Source organism: Alosa pseudoharengus, unplaced genomic scaffold (genome assembly GCF_046254945.1).
Source record: "Alosa pseudoharengus isolate Yale_2024_CS ecotype anadromous, Long Island Sound unplaced genomic scaffold, YU_APseudo_1.1 YU_APseudo_1.1_scf_6, whole genome shotgun sequence".
Taxonomy (NCBI): domain Eukaryota; kingdom Metazoa; phylum Chordata; class Actinopteri; order Clupeiformes; family Clupeidae; genus Alosa; species Alosa pseudoharengus.
Window position 1 is genome coordinate 5,464,891 of NW_027468848.1, and position 20,000 is coordinate 5,484,890.

The following is a 20,000-nucleotide window of genomic DNA, read 5'->3' on the forward strand; positions in this document are numbered from 1 at the left end:
TTGGGATAAATGCAGAGACCAAATTTCCCTCACGGGATCAAAAGAGTATATACTTATATACTTACTTATATATATGTATATGGGAGTGTGTTTATATTACGCGGTCCCGTGCTGAGTGACCTGACGCTTGGTCCTCCGCAGAGGAGTATGTGGCGTTCTACGACCGGCTCATCCTGATCAGGAAGTGTGAGAGGATGGAGGGCAAAGAGCTGACGTCACGTACCAATGTGCTGCTCGTGAGGCAGGGACGCATCACCCCCGGCAACGGAGTGATGCTCACCTACAGCAGCCAAAAGAACCCAAAGAAGAGCCATCAGCAGGGTGAGATGCCGGTCAGCAGGGATGGGTCAAGCGTGGTGTGTGTGTGTGTGTTTCTTCCATACGGGGATATTAAAATTATGGTGTGTGTGTGTGTGTGTCTCTCAGACTGTGACGTGCAGCTGTTTGCCTCCTCTGGGGTGATTGAGAACCCCATACTTTAGTGATGGTGTGTGTGTGTGTGTCACTCAGGCTGTGATGTAGTGATGGTGTGTGTGTGTGTGTGTGTGTGTGTGTGTTTCCTGCAGACTGTGACGTGCAGCTGTTTGCCTCCTCTGGGGTGATTGAGAACCCCATACTTTAGTGATGGTGTGTGTGTGTGTCACTCAGGCTGTGATGTAGTGATGGTGTGTGTGTGTGTGTGTGTGTGTGTGTGTGTGTGTGTGTGTTTCCTGCAGACTGTGACGTGCAGCTGTTTGCCACCTCTGGGGTGATTGAGAACCCCATACTTTAGTGATGGTGTGTGTGTGTGTCACTCAGGCTGTGATGTAGTGATGGTGTGTGTGTGTGTGTGTGTGTGTGTGTGTGTGTGTGTGTGTTTCCTGCAGACTGTGACGTGCAGCTGTTTGCCACCTCTGGGGGGATTGAGAACCCCATACTTTAGTGATGGTGTGTGTGTGTGTCACTCAGGCTGTGGTGTGGTGGTGGTGTGTGTGTGTGTGTGTGTGTGTGTGTGTGTGTGTTTCCTGCAGACTGTGACGTGCAGCTGTTTGCCACCTCTGGGGTGATTGAGAACCCCATACTTTAGTGATGGTGTGTGTGTGTGTCACTCAGGCTGTGATGTAGTGATGTGTGTGTGTGTGTGTGTGTGTGTGTGTGTGTGTGTGTGTGTGTGTGTGTTTCCTGCAGACTGTGACGTGCAGCTGTTTGCCACCTCTGGGGTGATTGAGAACCCCATACTTTAGTGATGGTGTGTGTGTGTGTCACTCAGGCTGTGATGCAGTGATGGTGTGTGTGTGTGTGTGTGTGTGTGTGTGTGTGTGTGTGTGTGTGTGTGTGTTTCCTGCAGACTGTGACGTGCAGCTGTTTGCCACCTCTGGGGTGATTGAGAACCCCATACTTTAGTGATGGTGTGTGTGTGTGTCACTCAGGCTGTGATGTAGTGATGGTGTGTGTGTGTGTGTGTGTGTGTGTGTGTGTGTGTTTCCTGCAGACTGTGACGTGCAGCTGTTTGCCTCCTCTGGGGTGATTGAGAACCCCATACTTTAGTGATGGTGTGTGTGTGTGTCACTCAGGCTGTGATGTAGTGATGGTGTGTGTGTGTGTGTGTGTGTGTGTGTGTGTGTGTGTGTGTGTGTGTTTCCTGCAGACTGTGACGTGCAGCTGTTTGCCACCTCTGGGGTGATTGAGAACCCGACGCGGAACTCTTCCTCTCCGGCTCAGGCCTGCAGGGTCTTCATCAACGCCCCGCCCTCCCTGCAGATCAAGATCCAGGCCCTCAGCATGTTCAACACCACCTCCACACACACCACATACGTGCTGGTGAGAGTCACACACACACACACACACACACACACACACACACACACACAGACTCTGCCTCCCTGCAGATCAAGATCCAGGCCCTCAGCATGTTCAACACCACCTCCACACACACCACATACTGTACATACTGGTGAGAGTCACACACACACACACACACACACACACACACACACACACACACACACACACACACACAGACTCTGCCTCCCTGCAGATCAAGATCCAGGGGTAACACTTTCTTCTAAGTTGCTATAATGATTTATGCACGCATTCATTACCCAGTAGAATAACTTTCAGAATAATTTACAATAGCATGTTATAAATGTGATGGCAATGAACTTCACAGAGAGTGTTACTAAAAAGGGCTGTTCCCACCAAGAATAATAATTCCTGGTGTGAACGGCCCTTAACAGTATCCAGCTGGTACAATAGTAAACCTCCCTCCCAACGCCTTAATAGACGTGCTAGTAAGAGATGCTAGCACCATGCTAGCACATGAGGTTTAGCTCCTTAATAGACGAGCTAGTAAGAGATGCTAGCACCCATGAGTTTTAGAAAGAGATGCTAGCACCATGCTAGCACATGAGGTTTAGCTCCTTAATAGACGTGCTAAGAGATGCTAGCACCCATGAGTTTTAGTAAGAGATGCTAGCACCATGCTAGCACATGAGGTTTAGCTCCTTAATAGACGTGCTAAGAGATGCTAGCACCTATGAGTTTTATTAAGAGATGCTAGCACCATGCTAGCACATGAGGTTTAGCTAGGGTTGCCACCTGTGTCTGACAAAAATCCTGGACATTTTGACCATCCAATCAACCTTTTTGTTTGTAAGCAACGGCACCTTTCGCACATCTAACCCAAGATAAAAACCGTCATTCTAAGCGACAATTGTATAGCTAAAATTAGTAAGAATGACAATTTCTAGTTATTTTTTTAGTTAATTGCTTTATTTAATAGCAGACCTTTATTATTTTGTTATATTTTCAACAGTTTTTAGTTGTGGACACCTGGGGGCAGTATTGAGAAAAAAGGGGGAATACATAATTAGGTTCTGCTTTTTTGCTTATGTGGAATAAACTTTCCTTTCTCTGTCTCTCCTTGTCCCACACACTCTCCGTCTCCACCTTACAATTTCTAATGAACCTCCACGGTGCGTGCCCCCACCACCACCACCACCCATGTTATGCTACGTCATTTTTGTAGAGCCAATAAGGCTGTGCATACGTTTATGGACGTAGGCACGCTTCAATTAAACTGAAATACACATTTTGTGCATCATGTACAAAAATCCGGGACATTCAGTGTCCAGGATTTTTATTTTTATTTTCCTGGACAGACCATGAAAATCCTGGACAATCAGGAAAATCCTGGACAGGTGGCAACCCTAGGTTTAGCTCCTTAATAGACGTGCTAGTAAGAGATGCTAGCACATGAGGTTTAGCTCCTTAATAGACGTGCTAGTAGGAGATACTAGCACCATGAGTTTTAGCTCCCTTGCTAGCATGCTTGCTCCCAATCCGAGGTGCTGTATGTCGTGGGTTCGAGTATGGGCAGGTGCAGGGCAGAGTTGTGTGGTCAGTCAACCAGCGCAGTTACATTACCCTACAATAATATTGTGTGTGTGTGTGTGTGTGAATGTTTAAAGCTGCAGTAACGGTTGTTGTTCTGGTTGAAAGTGACCGGCCGCTGCTGTGTGTGTGTGTGTGTGTGTGTGTGTGTGTTGTCAGATCCGAGACGTGGACACGCTGAAGACGACGGTGTTCTCTGGCCGCCAGCTCTTCCTGTGGAGCTCCGAGGGGAGCAGAGCGGAGGTGGAGTTCCACGGCGACTACCAGCACATCAAGGGCTCCTTCCACGCGCAATACTCACTCGTCCGGCCCTGACCAGCGCGCACGCACACACACACACACACACACATGACTACCAGCACATCAAGGGCTCCTTCCACGCGCAATACTCACTTGTCCGGCCCTGACCAGCGCGCACACACACACACACACACACACACACACATAACTACCACATCAAGGGCTCCTTCCACGCGCAATACTCACTCGTCCGGCCCTGACCAGCACACACACATACACACACACACACACACACACACACATAACTACCAGCACATCAAGGGCTCCTTCCACGCGCAATACTCACTCGTCCGGCCCTGACCAGCGCACACACACACACAACTACCAGCACATCAAGGGCTCCTTCCACGCGCAATACTCACTCGTCCGGCCCTGACCAGCGCACACACACACACAACTACCAGCACATCAAGGGCTCCTTCCACGCGCAATACTCACTCGTCCGGCCCTGACCAGCACACACACACACACACACATAACTACCAGCACATCAAGGGCTCCTTCCACGCGCAATACTCACTCGTCCGGCCCTGACCAGCGCGCACACACACACACACACACACACATAACTACCAGCACATCAAAGGCTCCTTCCACGCACAATACTCACTCGTCCGGCCCTGAGCAGCGCGCACACACACACACACACACACACACACACATAACTACCACATCAAGGGCTCCTTCCACGCGCAATACTCACTCGTCCGGCCCTGACCAGCACACACACATACACACACACACACACACACACACACATAACTACCAGCACATCAAGGGCTCCTTCCACGCGCAATACTCACTCGTCCGGCCCTGACCAGCGCACACACACACACAACTACCAGCACATCAAGGGCTCCTTCCACGCGCAATACTCACTCGTCCGGCCCTGACCAGCGCACACACACACACAACTACCAGCACATCAAGGGCTCCTTCCACGCGCAATACTCACTCGTCCGGCCCTGACCAGCACACACACACACACACACATAACTACCAGCACATCAAGGGCTCCTTCCACGCGCAATACTCACTCGTCCGGCCCTGACCAGCGCGCACACACACACACACACACACACATAACTACCAGCACATCAAGGGCTCCTTCCACGCACAATACTCACTCGTCCGGCCCTGACCAGCGCACACACACACACACGCACCAGTGTTGCGCGGGTTTGGTCACAAGCGGCCCGCGGTCGCCCGATATTTTAATCAACCCGACCGCAACTCGGACCGCGAATATTAATTAGGACAAAATTATACCCGACCCGCAAATTCAACCCGCTTATTTACAAAATGTGTGCTTTTGGTTATAGGCTGCATGCAGTGTGACAGTAGGCCATTTCTGTAAAAACAAACTAATTTATTTACGAAACTTGATGCAGTAGAACTACACGCAGTAAGCATGCAGGACATAATGTTTGCGCAGGAGAAAGAATGAGAATAAGAGCGCAAGCACGCACGCAACGCACAAAGGATAAGATTTGAAGGCCATGGACATACATCTTTCTTTCGAAAACAGAAATGGTGAGGCGAGGTAGGCAAGAGAGATACATTGCTGGTCAAAACGTTAGCGTAAGAACTGGTTTATAATGCTGAATGAAACACAAAGCTTTACTAAAGCACATCCACTGTTTAAAGTCACAAACACAACGAACTAAGGTAACTTTTATGCATGCGCGAACCTATACATACCGGTAGATATGGCTGTGTAGTCTGTGCCATAACATTTATTCCTGCAGGCTGCCCGTTTTGGCTGTCATACTTGTAAATGGCTTCGCAAGAAGTAGGCCTAGCCCATAACCATATAGCCTATATCGCTTTTCCTGAAGGGGTGTCTTTATTATTTTAACTCACGTCTTGTTTCTTTACTGTTGACTTTACTGTATTGATGCTTTACTGTATTGATGCTAGCTTTCTCGTGATATTTTAAGTAGGCCTATTTGTAGAAAATATATATTTAATTAATTTTAACTGACCTGCCCGCAAATGACCCGAATATCATTAAAATATTTTGTTTATGACTCATAACCGCGGGTGACCGCTTAATTTCGGGCAGACCGCGCAACACTGTCACGCACACACACACACACACACACACACGCACACACACATAACTACCAGCACATCAAGGGCTCCTTCCACGCGCAATACTCACTCGTCCGGCCCTGACACACACACACACACACATAACTTCCACGCACAATACTCATTCGTCCGGCCCTGACACACACACACATAACTTCCACGCACAATACTCATTCGTACGGCCCTGACACACACACACACACACATACACACAACTTCCATTCTCAATTCTCATTTTTCCGGACTTGACACACACTGCTCGTTCAAACAGTTCATATGGACTGGACACACACACATCTTTCACACACACTACTGACACACACACACACGCATACTATTTGTTTGCCGTGCTGGGACACACACACCTTGCACATGCTATGGCCATCTTTCACGGCCAAACACACACTACTCATTCATACACACACACCTCTGTCTCTGCCTCATATACTGGACCCTGCCACACTCATCTGTCTGGGCTAGATGAGGATGTGAAGCCTTGACACACTGGCACTGGGAAAGTATTCAAGTTCAAGGACATAACCACTATAGTCATACATACATATATATATATATATATATATATATATATATATATATATATATATATATTTAGTAGCCTATAAGGTACAGTATAAGATAATATATGATGTTTAATTGTTTATTTCAAAGTGATACAAATGATATATCTCTCTCTTCATGAAATAAGTTTCCATTTTCAGACAGAATGGAGTTACTACATGTAGCAACTCTGGTATAAGAAACCGTAGGGAAGGCACAGGGAGCTTTATACTGCTGCGTCTCCTAGTGGAGTCTGCAGTACAAGTTGGAGCACTTGGTCAAATAGAGTCAAAGTCAAAGACTACGCAGCAACACGGTAGTCAGCAGGCAAGACCTCCAAAACAAACACTGTAAATACATTCTTAAGACAACACAAAGACTTTAAATATGTTCGAACACAACAAAGGGTGTTGTCTGTACAACACAAAGGGTTTTTGTTTTTTTTAATAAACGACCTGAGTGGCTGGAGTTTGGCTGTCCTATGTCTGCCGAAGTAAGTGTCAGCAGTTCACACCACTTTAGTACACAGAGCTCCTCGGGGACACACACATTTCTGGGATACACACTTCGGAGCGTTTGGCTCTCAGCCCCAGCCTCTGGTCATTACTCACTAGCCACGGTGGGTTAGAGCACTAAGGGAGATAGTCGCCAAGGCAACCTTTGTTATGTCACCCTCCTACTGGAACAGGCTGACCGCCTATCACCCAATTCTGTCACGTGGGACGTGGTGGGACACTTAAGAAACAAGCAAATCTTGGCCAAGTCCGACAAGAGTACAGAGTGCCCCCTAACATATATATGTGTGTGTGTGTGTGTGTGTGTGTGTGTGTGTGTGCCTCTGTGTGTGTGTGTGTGTGTGTGTACCTGTGCGTGTGTGTGTGTGTGTGTGAGTGTAAGAGGGTGTTTCCCTGCTCTGGTAGGCCTAGTTTCGAGTCTATTAGCTTATTCCGGGACATGCGTGCCATGCGTCCCTCACAGTCCTCAGTCGCTGGGCCTGGACGTTGCTATGGGCTACAGTCGCTGGGCCTGGACGTTGCCGTGGGCTACTACAGCATCTTCCGCATGTCCTGCAGCGCCTCCTCCAGGGACTGGGAGAACCTGGTGGCGTTGGTCTCCTCGCAGCTGTTGAAGGCCGTCACACTGAAGTTGATGTGGCTGGCCATGGGGTTGTAGCACACGCCGTAGCCATCCGGCACGATCGGACCCAGGCACATCACGCAGTCTGTCTTGGAGCCCACCTGGAATAGACATCACACAGTTACACACACACACACACACACACACACACAGGAGACATCACACAGTTACACACACACACACACACAGGAGACATCACACAGTTACACACACAGAAGACATCACACAGTTACACACACACACACAGGAGACATCACACAGTTACACACACGGAAGACATCACACAGTTACACACACACACACAGGAGACATCACACAGTTACACACACAGAAGACATCACACAGTTACACACACACACACACACACACAGGAGACATCACACAGTTACACACACAGAAGACATTACACAGTTACACACACACACACAGGAGACATCACACAGTTACACACACAGAAGACATCACACAGTTACACACACACACACACACACACAGGAGACATCACACAGTTACACACACAGAAGACATCACACAGTTACACACACACACACACACACACACACACAGGAGACATCAGACAGTCACACACACACACACACAGGAGACATCACACAGTCACACACACACACAGGAGACATCACACAGTCACACAGACACACACACACAGGAGACATCACACAGTCACACACTCACAAACACACAGGAGACATCACACACACACACACACACACACAGGAGACATCACACAGTCACACACACACACACACAGGAGACATCACACAGTCACACACACACACAGGAGACATCACACAGTCACACACACACATACACAGTAGACATCACACACTCACACACACACACGAGACTAGCACAGTCACACACACACACACACAGGAGACTAGCAGAGTCACACACACACACACAGGAGACATCACACAGCCTGTCTTAAGGCCCAGTCACACACACACAGGAGACATCACACAGTTACACACACACACACACACACACACATACACACACACACACACACACAGGAGACATCACACAGTCACACACACACAGGAGACATCACACAGTCTGTCTTAAAGGAATTATCCGGAGTAAAATGCACTTTAGATCAATATACTGATGATTGGGAGGACATACGTTGAGTTGACATCAAAATCATGTAATTTGGATGTGTTTTGAGAAAGTTCGATTTTACTGTTTTTAGTCAAAACTCGTTAGCCTGGAAGTGACCCGGACATGTCATTTCGCCGCTACAAAATGCTATTTTTATACCTCTTTTACAGTTCCAAACAACATTGCACTTACGTGGTAGTGAGTAGAGGGTCCCTAAAGCCAAACCGAAGTATCCCGAGGTCTTTATGTGGTCGGATAGAGAGTCCAGAATGAATCAGCCAGTCAATTCATCAAGCCAGTACCTTTCCGGAAATGTTGCTGCTGCAGCTGCCATCTTTAGGGGAAAGTCCGTAGGAGTCGATTGTTGAGTGTGGAGTAACACGCTCTGGAAATTCACAATTTCGTCGCCGTTTAAAAAAACAAAAAACATCCAGTCCAGTATTTCTTTCGAAATTGAAATGAAGTTGTATGCAACAGCAAACCCTAGCTTACTAACAGGTTGGAATTTTGTAACAGCGAGACATCACGTCACGTGACATTTCAAAATTCCAACCTGTGTTATGTGGACTCTCTATCCGACCACATAAAGACCTCGGGATACTTCGGTTTGGCTTTAGGGACCCTCTACTCACTACCACGTAAGTGCAATGTTGTTTGGAACTGTAGAAGAGGTATAAAAATAGCGTTTTGTAGTGGCGAAATGACATGCCCGGGTCACTTCCAGGCTAACGAGTTTTGACTAAAAACGGTAAAATCGAACTTTCTCAAAACACATCCGAATGACATGATTTTGATGTCAACTCAACGTATGTCCTCCCAATCATCCGTAAATTGATTTTAAAGTGCATTTTACTCCTGAGTTTACCTTTAAGGCCCAGTCACACACACTCAGGAGACTAGCACAGAAGACAATGGAGTGTTACTGTAATTCAGCGATTACAGGCGGAATAACCACTGGTGATGCGAAATGTTGCGTTAGTAGAATTGAACGTCCTGTGAATGAATAACTAGATGTAATGTGTTACCGCTACCTGTCTTACACATTGGAATCAGTGATATGATTCCAGCTCTTGAATTTCCCCTTGGGGATCAATAAAGTATCTATCTATCTATCTATCTATCTAATTTCCCCCTAGAGACGGACGTGGGGCTGAGAAATGTATCTGTATGACATTTCCCCGGTCCAACGTATGGAGTGTCAACGTAATTCAGCGATTACAGAAATAACCATTGGTGATGCAAAACGTTAAGCTTCAACTATTTCAACTATTTCATCGGGCGATAAGTGAATCACGTGTGTACAAGTCACGGGGGATGAGGGAGTCATGTGTACACGTCACGGGCGATAAGTGAATCACATGTGTACACGTCACGGGCGATAAGTGAATCACATGTGTACATGTCACAGGCGATAAGTGAATCACATGTACACGTCACAGGCGATAAGTGAATCACATGTGTACACGTCACAGGCGATAAGTGAATCACTAGCAATGTGTATGCTGCGTTAGAACCACCTCTGGGAAATGACACGTCACAGCACAGGATGTGTACATGTGACTGTCACCCTCACATCCTGTTTATGGAGCAGAATAAACACATCCTGTTTATGGAGCACAATAAACACATCCTGTTTATGGAGCACAACTCTCCCGCTTGCCTTTCTCAGCTGGTGGCCAGATGTTGACACTAATCCTCTCTGGTTATGCTGAAGTTTATAATGATGTTTAAAGAGCCCTTCCATGTCTGAAAACAGCAGACACGATGACACTACTCAGCCGTGGGAGATGAGGGGGAGAAGGGTTGAATTACATGGATACCGTAACCAGTGGAAAGTGAACGAGTCATGGGCCACACACGCACACACACACTCACACACACGCACACACACACACACTCACAGACACACACACACACACGCACACACACATACTCACAGACACGCACACACATACACACTCACAGACACACACACACACACTCACAGACACGCACACACACACACACTCACAGACACACACAAACACTCACAGACACAGACACACACACACACACACTCATAGACGCACACACACACACGCTCACAGACACACACACACACACACATACACACACACACACACACGCACACATACATACACACACGCACACTCACAGACACACACACACACAAACACACCCACATATACACACACACACATACATACATACACACACACACACACCTGACTGGTATAGAGGTTATAGTGCATAGCCACAGCGTAGGCCGTGTCCATAAAGAGCTCAGGGAGGGACGTGAGGTCCTCAATGGCTATCATCTTCAGACCCAGCAGGTGCCGGTCAATGGCCTGCCCATGAATAGCCTGCGGGGGGGGGGGGGGAGAGGAAGAGGGGCAGAGAGAGAGAGAGAAAGAGAGAGGGGGGAGAGACCCGGTTAAGCAGACTAGTAGAGGGCAGCTAAAACACAGAAACCAAACATAGCTTATGTGTGTGTGTGTGTGTGTGTGTGTGTGTGTGTGTGTGTGTGAGTGTGTTTGTGTTTGTGGCACATGGCATGGTGACTGATTTTTAACACAAGAGTAGTGGAATGACCAACACTGGTATATCTGACAACGCTTAGAACTAACTTGAACAAAGACTGACCACCCTGTGAGAGGTTTAGATTTGCTCTGATAAAATAGAAATAAAAACATGATCAAACTAAACTGAACATCTTGAAGTGTTTAATTGTAGACACAATGTTTAAGAAATGTGTAAAATGGCAGGTCATATGTGACTTAGCACTGTGGTGGTGGTCAGTAAGCTACTGCATGTGATCTCACCTGGTCAGCATAAGTTCTGTGCGATTTGATGGCCTTCACCAGTAGGGCCACTTTCTCAGAGTTCTGTCAACACACACAACACCAAATACACAAAGTAAATCAGGTGTATCCGAAGACAGGCATCCCTCTTTCTCTCTCTCTCTCTCTCTCTCTCTCTCTCTCTCTCTCTCTCTCTCTCTGTCTCTCTCTCTCATTCTCTCTCTCTCTCTCTCTCTCTCTCTCTCTCTATCACACACACACACACACAGAGCCAAAAAACATAAACATGCACCCACACCCTTACACACATGTCTACACATGACAGACACTTAAGTGAAAGTTGACTGACCTGTTTGGCTGGGTCGTCCATGGCTTTAACAAATGCGAACGAGTCTACAGAGGTGGAGCGGATTGTTTCCGTTCGGCCCAGCTTAAACATCCTCAGGGATGAACTCTCATAGGTGGAGCAGCATTCCTTATACATTCTATAACACAACAAGGTCTTGTGAACATCCTCCTTATATTCTTTAACATAACACAGTGGAGGTGTAAATGTACACGTATTCGTACCGTAACCGTTTAGGAACAGGATGTTCAATACAGATGTGTTCAATACCAAATGCAGTCTTTAACAGTAAACACAAAACACACTTACCCTATCTGACCTGGCTCTCACCTGACATGAGGAGAGCCATCAATACATACAGGACATTAATGTACTCTCAGTGATGACTGATTAAACCTTGAGCCTAGCAAATCATCAGTTACAGTAATTACACTCTAATCTGTAGTAGACCGTCAGTAATGGTCAGAACTCTAATCTGTAGTAGATGATCAGTAATGGTCAGATCTCTAATCTGTAGTAGAAGATCAGTAATGGTCAGAACTATAATCTGTAGTAGACGGTCAGTAATGGTCAGATCTCTAATCTGTAGTAGACGGTCAATAATGGTCAGAACTCTAATCTGTAGTAGACGGTCAGTAATGGTCAGATCTCTAATCTGTAGTAGACGGTCAATAATGGTCAGAACTCTAATCTGTAGTAGACGGTCAGTAATGGTCAGAACTCTAATCTGTAGTAGATGGTCAGTAATGGTTAGATCTCTAATCTGTAGATCTCTAATCTGTAGTAGACGGTCAGTAATGATCAGAACTCTAATCTGTAGTAGACGGTCAGTAATGGTCAGATCTCTAATCTGTAGTAGACGGTCAGTAGATGGTCAGTAATGATCAGATCTCTAAACTGTAGTACACGGTCAGTAATGGTCAGACCTCTAATCTGTAGAGATCTCTAATCTGTAGTAGACGGTCAGTAATGATCAGATCTCTAATCTGTAGTAGACAGTCAGTTATGGTCAGATCTCTAATCTGTAGTAGACGGTCAGTAGACGGTCAGTAATGGTCAGACCTGTAGTAGGCCAACTGCATGGCCATCTGGATGAAGCCATCTGGACTCATCTTGTTGGCTTTAAGGACTTCTTTCCCAAACTCGGAAAATATAAACGCCCTCACGTCCAGATCATGGACCATGCTGCAGGACAGAAGAGAGGACAGGGGACATAATGAACATCTTCACTGGAGAAGCATTTTACTGGACTCTTTCAGATGACTGAGATTACTGAGCACATTCATGTATTTACATGGTTAATTTAAATAAAAACTATGATGCTATATATTGTTGGTAATGTCAGCAGTTCCATGCCAGGTCTATAATAAATAAATAATAAATAAGGTTAAGGTATTTAGATGGTGCTTTTAGCCGAAGCAAGTTACTGAGAGTTGAAACGGTTGGGTATTGAACCCAGATCTACCCAGGTCTACTGTGTACGAAGCAGCGTCCCCACCACGAAGCACCCCACCACGAAGCAGCCACCCCACCACGAAGCACCCCACCACGAAGCAGCAACCCCACCACGAAGCAGCAACCCCACCACGAAGCAGCAACCCCACCACAAAGCACCCCACCACGAAGCAGCAACCCCACCACGAAGCACCCCACCACGAAGCAGCAACCCCACCACGAAGCAGCAACCCCACCACGAAGCAGCAACCCCACCACGAAGCAGCAACCCCACCACGAAGCAGCAACCCCACCACGAAGCAGCAACCCCACCACAAAGCACCCCACCACGAAGCAGCAACCCCACCACGAAGCACCCCACCACGAAGCAGCAACCCCACCACGAAGCAGCAACCCCACCACGAAGCAGCAACCCCACCAAACCCTCATACAATCTACACAACAGCAGCAGCGACGAGGGTGTTTCCTCTCTCTCCCTTTTAGCCACAGCACCCTGCGGACTCATCAAGTCCTTTTGGGCATAGATATTAGAAACCTAGATACCGCATTGGGCTCCAGAATGTAATGCCGCCATCTTGGTGGGGGCAACAATCAAGCGGTAAATCACTGAAGGCCAATGGAATTACAGGTGTCTCCAAGTGGAAATCAGACAGGTGTCTGTGATAGACAGTAAGGTGTTTGCCCTCAGCAATATGGCGGCCAATATATTGGCATTCTGAACTAACCCCATGCATTTCTATGGAGGATGCGTTATATTGCTATTCTAAACTAAGCCCATGCATTTCTATGGAGGATGCGTTATATTGCCATAATGAACTAAGCCCATGCATTTCTATGGAGGATGCGTTATATTGCCATTATGAACTAAGCCCATGCATTTCTATGGAGGATGCTTTATATTGCCATTCTAAACTAAGCCCATGCATGTCTATGGAGGATGCGTTATATTGGCATTCTAAACTAAGCCCATGCATTTCTATGGAGGATGCGTTATATTGCCATTATGAACTAAGCCCATGCATTTCTATGGAGGATGCGTTATATTGCCATTATGAACTAAGCCCATGCATTTCTATGGAGGATGCGTTATATTGCCATTATGAACTAAGCCCATGCATTTCTATGGAGGATGCGTTATAGTGGCATTATGAACTAAGCCCATGCATTTCTATGGAGGATGCGTTATAGTGGCATTATGAACTAAGCCCATGCATTTCTATGGAGGATGCGTTATAGTGGCATTATGAACTAATCCCATGCATGTCTATGGAGGATGCGTTATAGTGGCATTATGAACTAAGCCCATGCATTTCTATAGAGGATGCGTTATAGTGGCATTATGAACTAAGCCCATGCATGTCTATGGAGGATGCGTTATAGTGGCATTATGAACTAAGCCCATGCATTTCTATGGAGGATGCGTTATAGTGGCATTATGAACTAAGCCCATGCATTTCTATAGAGGATGCGTTATAGTGGCATTATGAACTAAGCCCATGCATGTCTATGGAGGATGCGTTATAGTGGCATTCTAAACTAAGCCCATGCATTTCTATAGAGGATGCGTTATAGTGGCATTATGAACTAAGCCCATGCATGTCTATGGAGGATGCGTTATAGTGGCATTATGAACTAAGCCCATGCATTTCTATGGAGGATGCGTTATAGTGGCATTATGAACTAAGCCCATGCATTTCTATGGAGGATGCTTTGAGTGCTGTGTCTCTGCTTACATGTTCATATTCTGCTTGGCCTTCTCGATGTCCTTCTTGATCTCGGGGGTGATGTTGAAGCGGAGCTTGTGGGGCATCGGCAGCGGGATCATGGGAGTACGGACCATCTGGGTCGGGGACCTCTTCCTGTCACGACACACACACACACACACACACACACACACACACACACACACCAATACACACACACACACAAAGAGAGCACTGCTCAAACTTGGTAGATAAATAATACTTTACTACACTGATAGCACATATCTACTCAGACAGGCTATAACACTGATCCTTCCATCCAGACAGACTAGCAGACTAATAATAAACTCTGATAACCCTCAAGTACCCTGACACGCTAGCATCCTGGTGACCCTGGGTTGGGTACTTACATATACTCGACCACTGGGTTACTCGACCACTGGGTTGGGTACTTACACTCAACCACTGGGTTGGGTACTTACACTCAACCACTGGGTTGGGTAGGTTGGGTACTTACATGTACTCGACCACATAGTCCACCAGATACATGATGGGAGGACCCTCTGTTGGTGCATGCTCATAGATGAGTCCACACGAGCCATCCTCTCCAATGATGAACTGAGAGGGGAAAACAAACACACATGACAAGCTGCAAGTGGACCAGACTACTCCTCTCATAAATCTCCTCTTTTCATCCCTTCCTCTGCCAACAGTCTGCTACTGGTCTGTTTGCTTTGTCCTGATTGTATTCATTAGTCCTAGTTTGATGACCAACTAGCATTCACATTTCATGAAATCAATAAGAGGTGTGGGCTGGGAAAGACATTTAGAAACAACAATATGAGTAGAGTACGATACAGTAGAGTAGTGTAGAGTAGAGTAGAGTAGAATAGAGTAGAGTAGAGTAGTGTAGAGTAGAGTAGAGGAGAGTAGAGTAGAGAGGAGTAGAGTAGTGTAGAATAGTATAGAGTAGAATAGAGGAGAGTAGAGTAGAGAGGAGTAGAGTAGAATAGAGTAGTGTAGAGTAGAGGAGAGTAGAGATGAGTAGAGTAGAGATGAGTAGAGTAGAGTAGAGTAGAGATGAGTAGAGTAGAGTAGAGGAGAGAGGAGTAGAGAGATAAGTAGAGTAGAGTAGAGTAGAGTAGAGATGAGTAGAGTAGAGATGAGTAAAGTAGAGTAGAGGAGAGAGGAGTAGAGAGGAGTAGAGTAGTGTAGAGTAGAGTAGAGATGAGTAGAGATGAGTAGAGTAGAGGAGAGAGGAGTAGAGAGATAAGTAGAGTAGAGTAGAGTAGAGATGAGTAGAGTAGAGTAGAGGAGAGAGGAGTAGAGAGGAGTAGAGTAGTGTAGAGATGAGTAGAGATGAGTAGAGTAGAGATGAGTAGAGTAGAGTAGAGATGAGTACAGTAGAGGAGAGAGGAGTACAGAGATAAGTAGAGTAGAGTAGAGTAGAGTAGAGATGAGTAGAGTAGAGTAGAGGAGAGAGGAGTAGAGAGATAAGCAGAGTAGAGTAGAGATGAGTAGAGTAGGGATGAGTAGAGTAGAGTAGAGGAGAGAGGAGTAGAGAGATAAGTAGAGTAGAGTAGAGATGAGTAGAGTAGAGATGAGTAGAGATGAGGAAAGTAGAGGAGAGAGGAGTAGAGTAAAGATGAGTAGAGTAAAGATGAGTAGAGTAGAGTAGAATAGAGTAGAGTAAAGGAGAGAGGAGTAGAGGGGGGGAGTGGTGAGTAGAATAGAATAGAGTAGAATAGAGTAGAGTAGAGTAGAGGAGAGAGGAGTAGAGTAGAGATGAGTAGAGTAGAGTAGAGGAGAGAGGAGTAGAGTAGAGATGAGTGGAGGAGTGGAGAGTAGAATAGAGGAGTGGAGAGTAGAATAGAATAGAGTAGAATAGAATAGAGTAGAATAGAGTAGAGTAGAGTAGAATAGAGTAGAATAGAATAGAATAGAGTAGAATAGAATAGAATAGAGTAGAGTAGAGTAGAGTAGAATAGAGTAGAATAGAGTAGAGTAGAGTAAAATAGAGTAGAATAGAATAGAATAGAGTAGAATAGAATAGAATAGAGTAGAGTAGAGTAGAGTAGAGTAGAATAGAGTAGAATAGAGTAGAGTAGAATAGAGTAGAATAGAGTAGAGTAGAATAGAGTAGAATAGAGTAGAGTAGAGTAGAATAGAATAGAGTAGAGTAGCCAAGACCCCACGCATGTCCCAGGGTTCCCAGTCCACAAAGGGTGGCACTGTGGCGGGCACTGACCTGCAGGGTCTTATCAAACCAGCGGTTGCCACTGTTCCAGCGACTGCCCCCGCCGTGCAGCATCTGGGCGGCCACCCGGCTGTAGTACAGCTGGTCAGACACGCTGGGCAGCGGGGCGTCCAGGCACACGGTGAATATGCTCTTCTGGATCGCCCGCACAGACTCCTTATTAGTCTTATCTGGCGCCCCAGAACAAACAGAGAATACATGATTCAAACAAACACAAGGATTGGTGCTGAACCTTGAATATAAGGCCCTTGCCCTAAGCTTGTGTGTATGTTGTCTTCCACGAGGTAGTGCATATATTTTACTTTTGATGATCTTGTGCGTATATTCTACCTTTGATGAGGTAATGCATATGTTCTACCTTTGATGAGGTTGTGCGTATGTTCTACCTTTGATGAGGTTGTGCATATGTTCTACCTTTGATGAGATTATGTGTATGTTCTACCTTTGATGTGGTTGTGCATATGTTCTACCTTTGATGAGGTTGAGCATATGTTCTACCTTTGATGAGATTATGTGTGTGTTCTACCTTTGATGAGGTTGTGCGTATGTTCTACCTTTGATGAGGTTGTGCATATATTCTACCTTTGATGAGATTGTGTATGTTCTACCTTTGATGAGGTTGTGCATATGTTCTACCTTTGATGAGATTATGTGTATGTTCTACCTTTGATGAGGTTGTGCATTAGGGTGCATCAAAAAACACAATTTTTGAATTTTGATATGGCTGGGTGCTAAAAGTGTTCCAATATATGTAGAAACAACACATGCAAAATATTTTTCCAGTACATTATGATTTAGGGGTGCCACCGCACATCTGTTTTTGTTGGATAAAGTGGTTACCAGTGCTCAATGGTCGCCATGGAGATCTGAGGTAAACAATACTACAGCTCAAGAAAACTGAGGTGATCTTTCTGTTTAAGGGTGATCGTGATCTGCGTTGGATGTGTTATTACATATTACTATCATATCTGTAGTTGTTTCCCCGCCCCCTCTGCAAAGCTAATTGCGTGCCCACAGCTGAACCACAAGCGCAGTTGAATAGTTAACCAATTGCGACATTAAAAAGAAAAAAACTTTAGCGATCATACATGATAATAAGATGTCAACGAGCAGCGACATACAGAGTATAGGCCTAGTAGTTCTACTAATCTACTTAAAAATACTTGAACTATTTATTGCACAATGAAGAAAACTGATGCTCTGAATACTTATTCAGCTGTCTCTAAAAGTTTCTCTAATTGACTCATTCAACCGCGAGTTTTTCACCGCAAAACAGATATGCGCTGTTTTCATACATATGGCGGAATACCTAATCAATGCTATTAGCACTTGTCGTCTGCTGTGTTTGCGAAGTGTGCGATACTCCCACTTTCCCCTGACCCGCCTATGAATGCATATGCATGACACGGAAAAGCGCTAATAGCCATTTGCAGCTCCCACAACAGGCAGTCTACGCTTTTTCCTCAGTGCGGCCTGTTTGTACATACCTCGCCATGCTTTTACGTGCACTTTGCGAATGAAATATGCCTGATGTGGGCACAAAAACATACATCTGGCCCTGTCTCTCCTTTTTTCATCCGCTTTCTCTGGGTGTGTCTTGCTTCTCTCCATTGCATCCCTTATTCTCTCTCTCTCTCTATTTATCTCTTTGGCTGTGGAGAACATGTGTGTGTGTGTGTGTGTGTGTATGTGTGTATGTCTGTGTGTGTGTGTGTGTGTGTATTTGTGTGTGTGTGTATTTGTGTGTGTGTGTATTTGTGTGTGTGTGTGTCTGTGTGTGTGTGTGTTTCTGTGTGTGTGTGTGTGTCTCTGTGTGTGTGTGTGTGTCTGTGTATGTCTGTGTGTGTGTGTGTGTGTGTGTGCGTGTGTCTGTGTGTGTGTCTTTGTGTGTATGTCTCGCTCTGTGTGTGTGTCTGTATGTGTCTGTATGTGTGTGTCTGTCTGTGTCTGTGTGTGTGTGTGTGTGTGTGTGTGTGTGTGTGCGTGTGTCTGTGTGTGTGCGTGTCTGTGTGTGTGTCTTTGTGTGTATGTCTCGCTCTGTGTGTGTGTCTGTCTGTGTCTGTATGTGTGTGTCTGTGTCTTTGTGTGTATGTCTCACTCTGTGTGTGTGTCTGTCTGTGTCTGTATGGCGGTGTATGTGTGTGTGTGTGTGTGTGTGTGTGTGTCTGTGTCTTTGTGTGTATGTCTCTCTCTCTCTGTGTGTCTGTCTGTGTCTGTCTGTCTGTATGTGTGTGTGTGTGTGTGTGTGTGTGTGTGTGTGTGTGTCTGTGTCTGTGTGTGTGTGTCTGTGTGTGTGTGTGTGTGTGTGTGTGTGTGTGTGTGTGTGTGTGTGTCTGTGTGTGTGTCTGTGTCTTTGTGTGTATGTCTCTCTCTCTCTCTGTGTCTGTCTGTGTCTGTCTGTATGTGTGTGTGTGTGTGTCTGTGTGTGTGGGTGTGTGTGTGTGTGTCTGTGTGTGTGTGTGTGTGTGTGTGTGTGTGTGTCTGTGTGTGTGTGTATGTGTGTGTGTGAGTTGAACATGACCGCAACCAACAGCCAAACCTTTGCCGCTGCAAACCCAAGCTAATCCCTGAATAGGACGGTTACTCTTGGGTGGCGGGTGAGGGAGACATATCTGGGGGGAGACACACTGGCTAGGTTCAGAGTTCAGGTTCCATTCCCTCTCTCTTTCTCCCTGGTGATGTTGCTCAGTGGAGCAGAGACTCTGGCAACAGACTGAGCAGTTAAGTTCGGAGTTTAGTTAGTGTCAGCTCTTACCATTAGGCCCTGTTAGTCAGTGAGTTAGCCACTAGAGAGGGTTTGTTCTTTTAAGTTTGTCAGTATCGCCATTTGTGTTTAACAATAAAGTCAATTAAAT

General features: G+C 46.0%; 2 protein-coding genes across 2 annotated transcripts in view; one reads left to right on the plus strand and one right to left on the minus strand.

Annotated features, from left to right (window-relative positions):
* The window catches only part of adamts13 (ADAM metallopeptidase with thrombospondin type 1 motif, 13), a 33,427-nt gene extending 29,200 nt beyond the window's left edge, over positions 1–4,227 (plus strand). The window contains exons 36-38 of the mRNA XM_076270722.1: positions 142–321; positions 1,628–1,800; positions 3,532–4,227. Of these exons, the coding sequence (XP_076126837.1) occupies positions 142–321; positions 1,628–1,800; positions 3,532–3,687 (509 nt within the window). The 3' untranslated portion in view covers positions 3,688–4,227. The remainder of the gene's footprint in view (positions 1–141; positions 322–1,627; positions 1,801–3,531) is intronic.
* A 2,171-nt stretch (positions 4,228–6,398) lies between these two features.
* Positions 6,399–20,000, minus strand: part of LOC143106005 (carnitine O-acetyltransferase) — a 19,640-nt gene continuing 6,038 nt past the window's right edge. The window contains exons 7-14 of the mRNA XM_076270165.1: positions 17,137–17,315; positions 15,406–15,506; positions 14,919–15,044; positions 12,793–12,915; positions 11,734–11,869; positions 11,406–11,468; positions 10,809–10,946; positions 6,399–7,562 (exon numbers count right to left, since the gene is read on the minus strand). Coding sequence (XP_076126280.1) covers positions 7,371–7,562; positions 10,809–10,946; positions 11,406–11,468; positions 11,734–11,869; positions 12,793–12,915; positions 14,919–15,044; positions 15,406–15,506; positions 17,137–17,315 — 1,058 coding nt within the window. The 3' untranslated portion in view covers positions 6,399–7,370. The remainder of the gene's footprint in view (positions 7,563–10,808; positions 10,947–11,405; positions 11,469–11,733; positions 11,870–12,792; positions 12,916–14,918; positions 15,045–15,405; positions 15,507–17,136; positions 17,316–20,000) is intronic.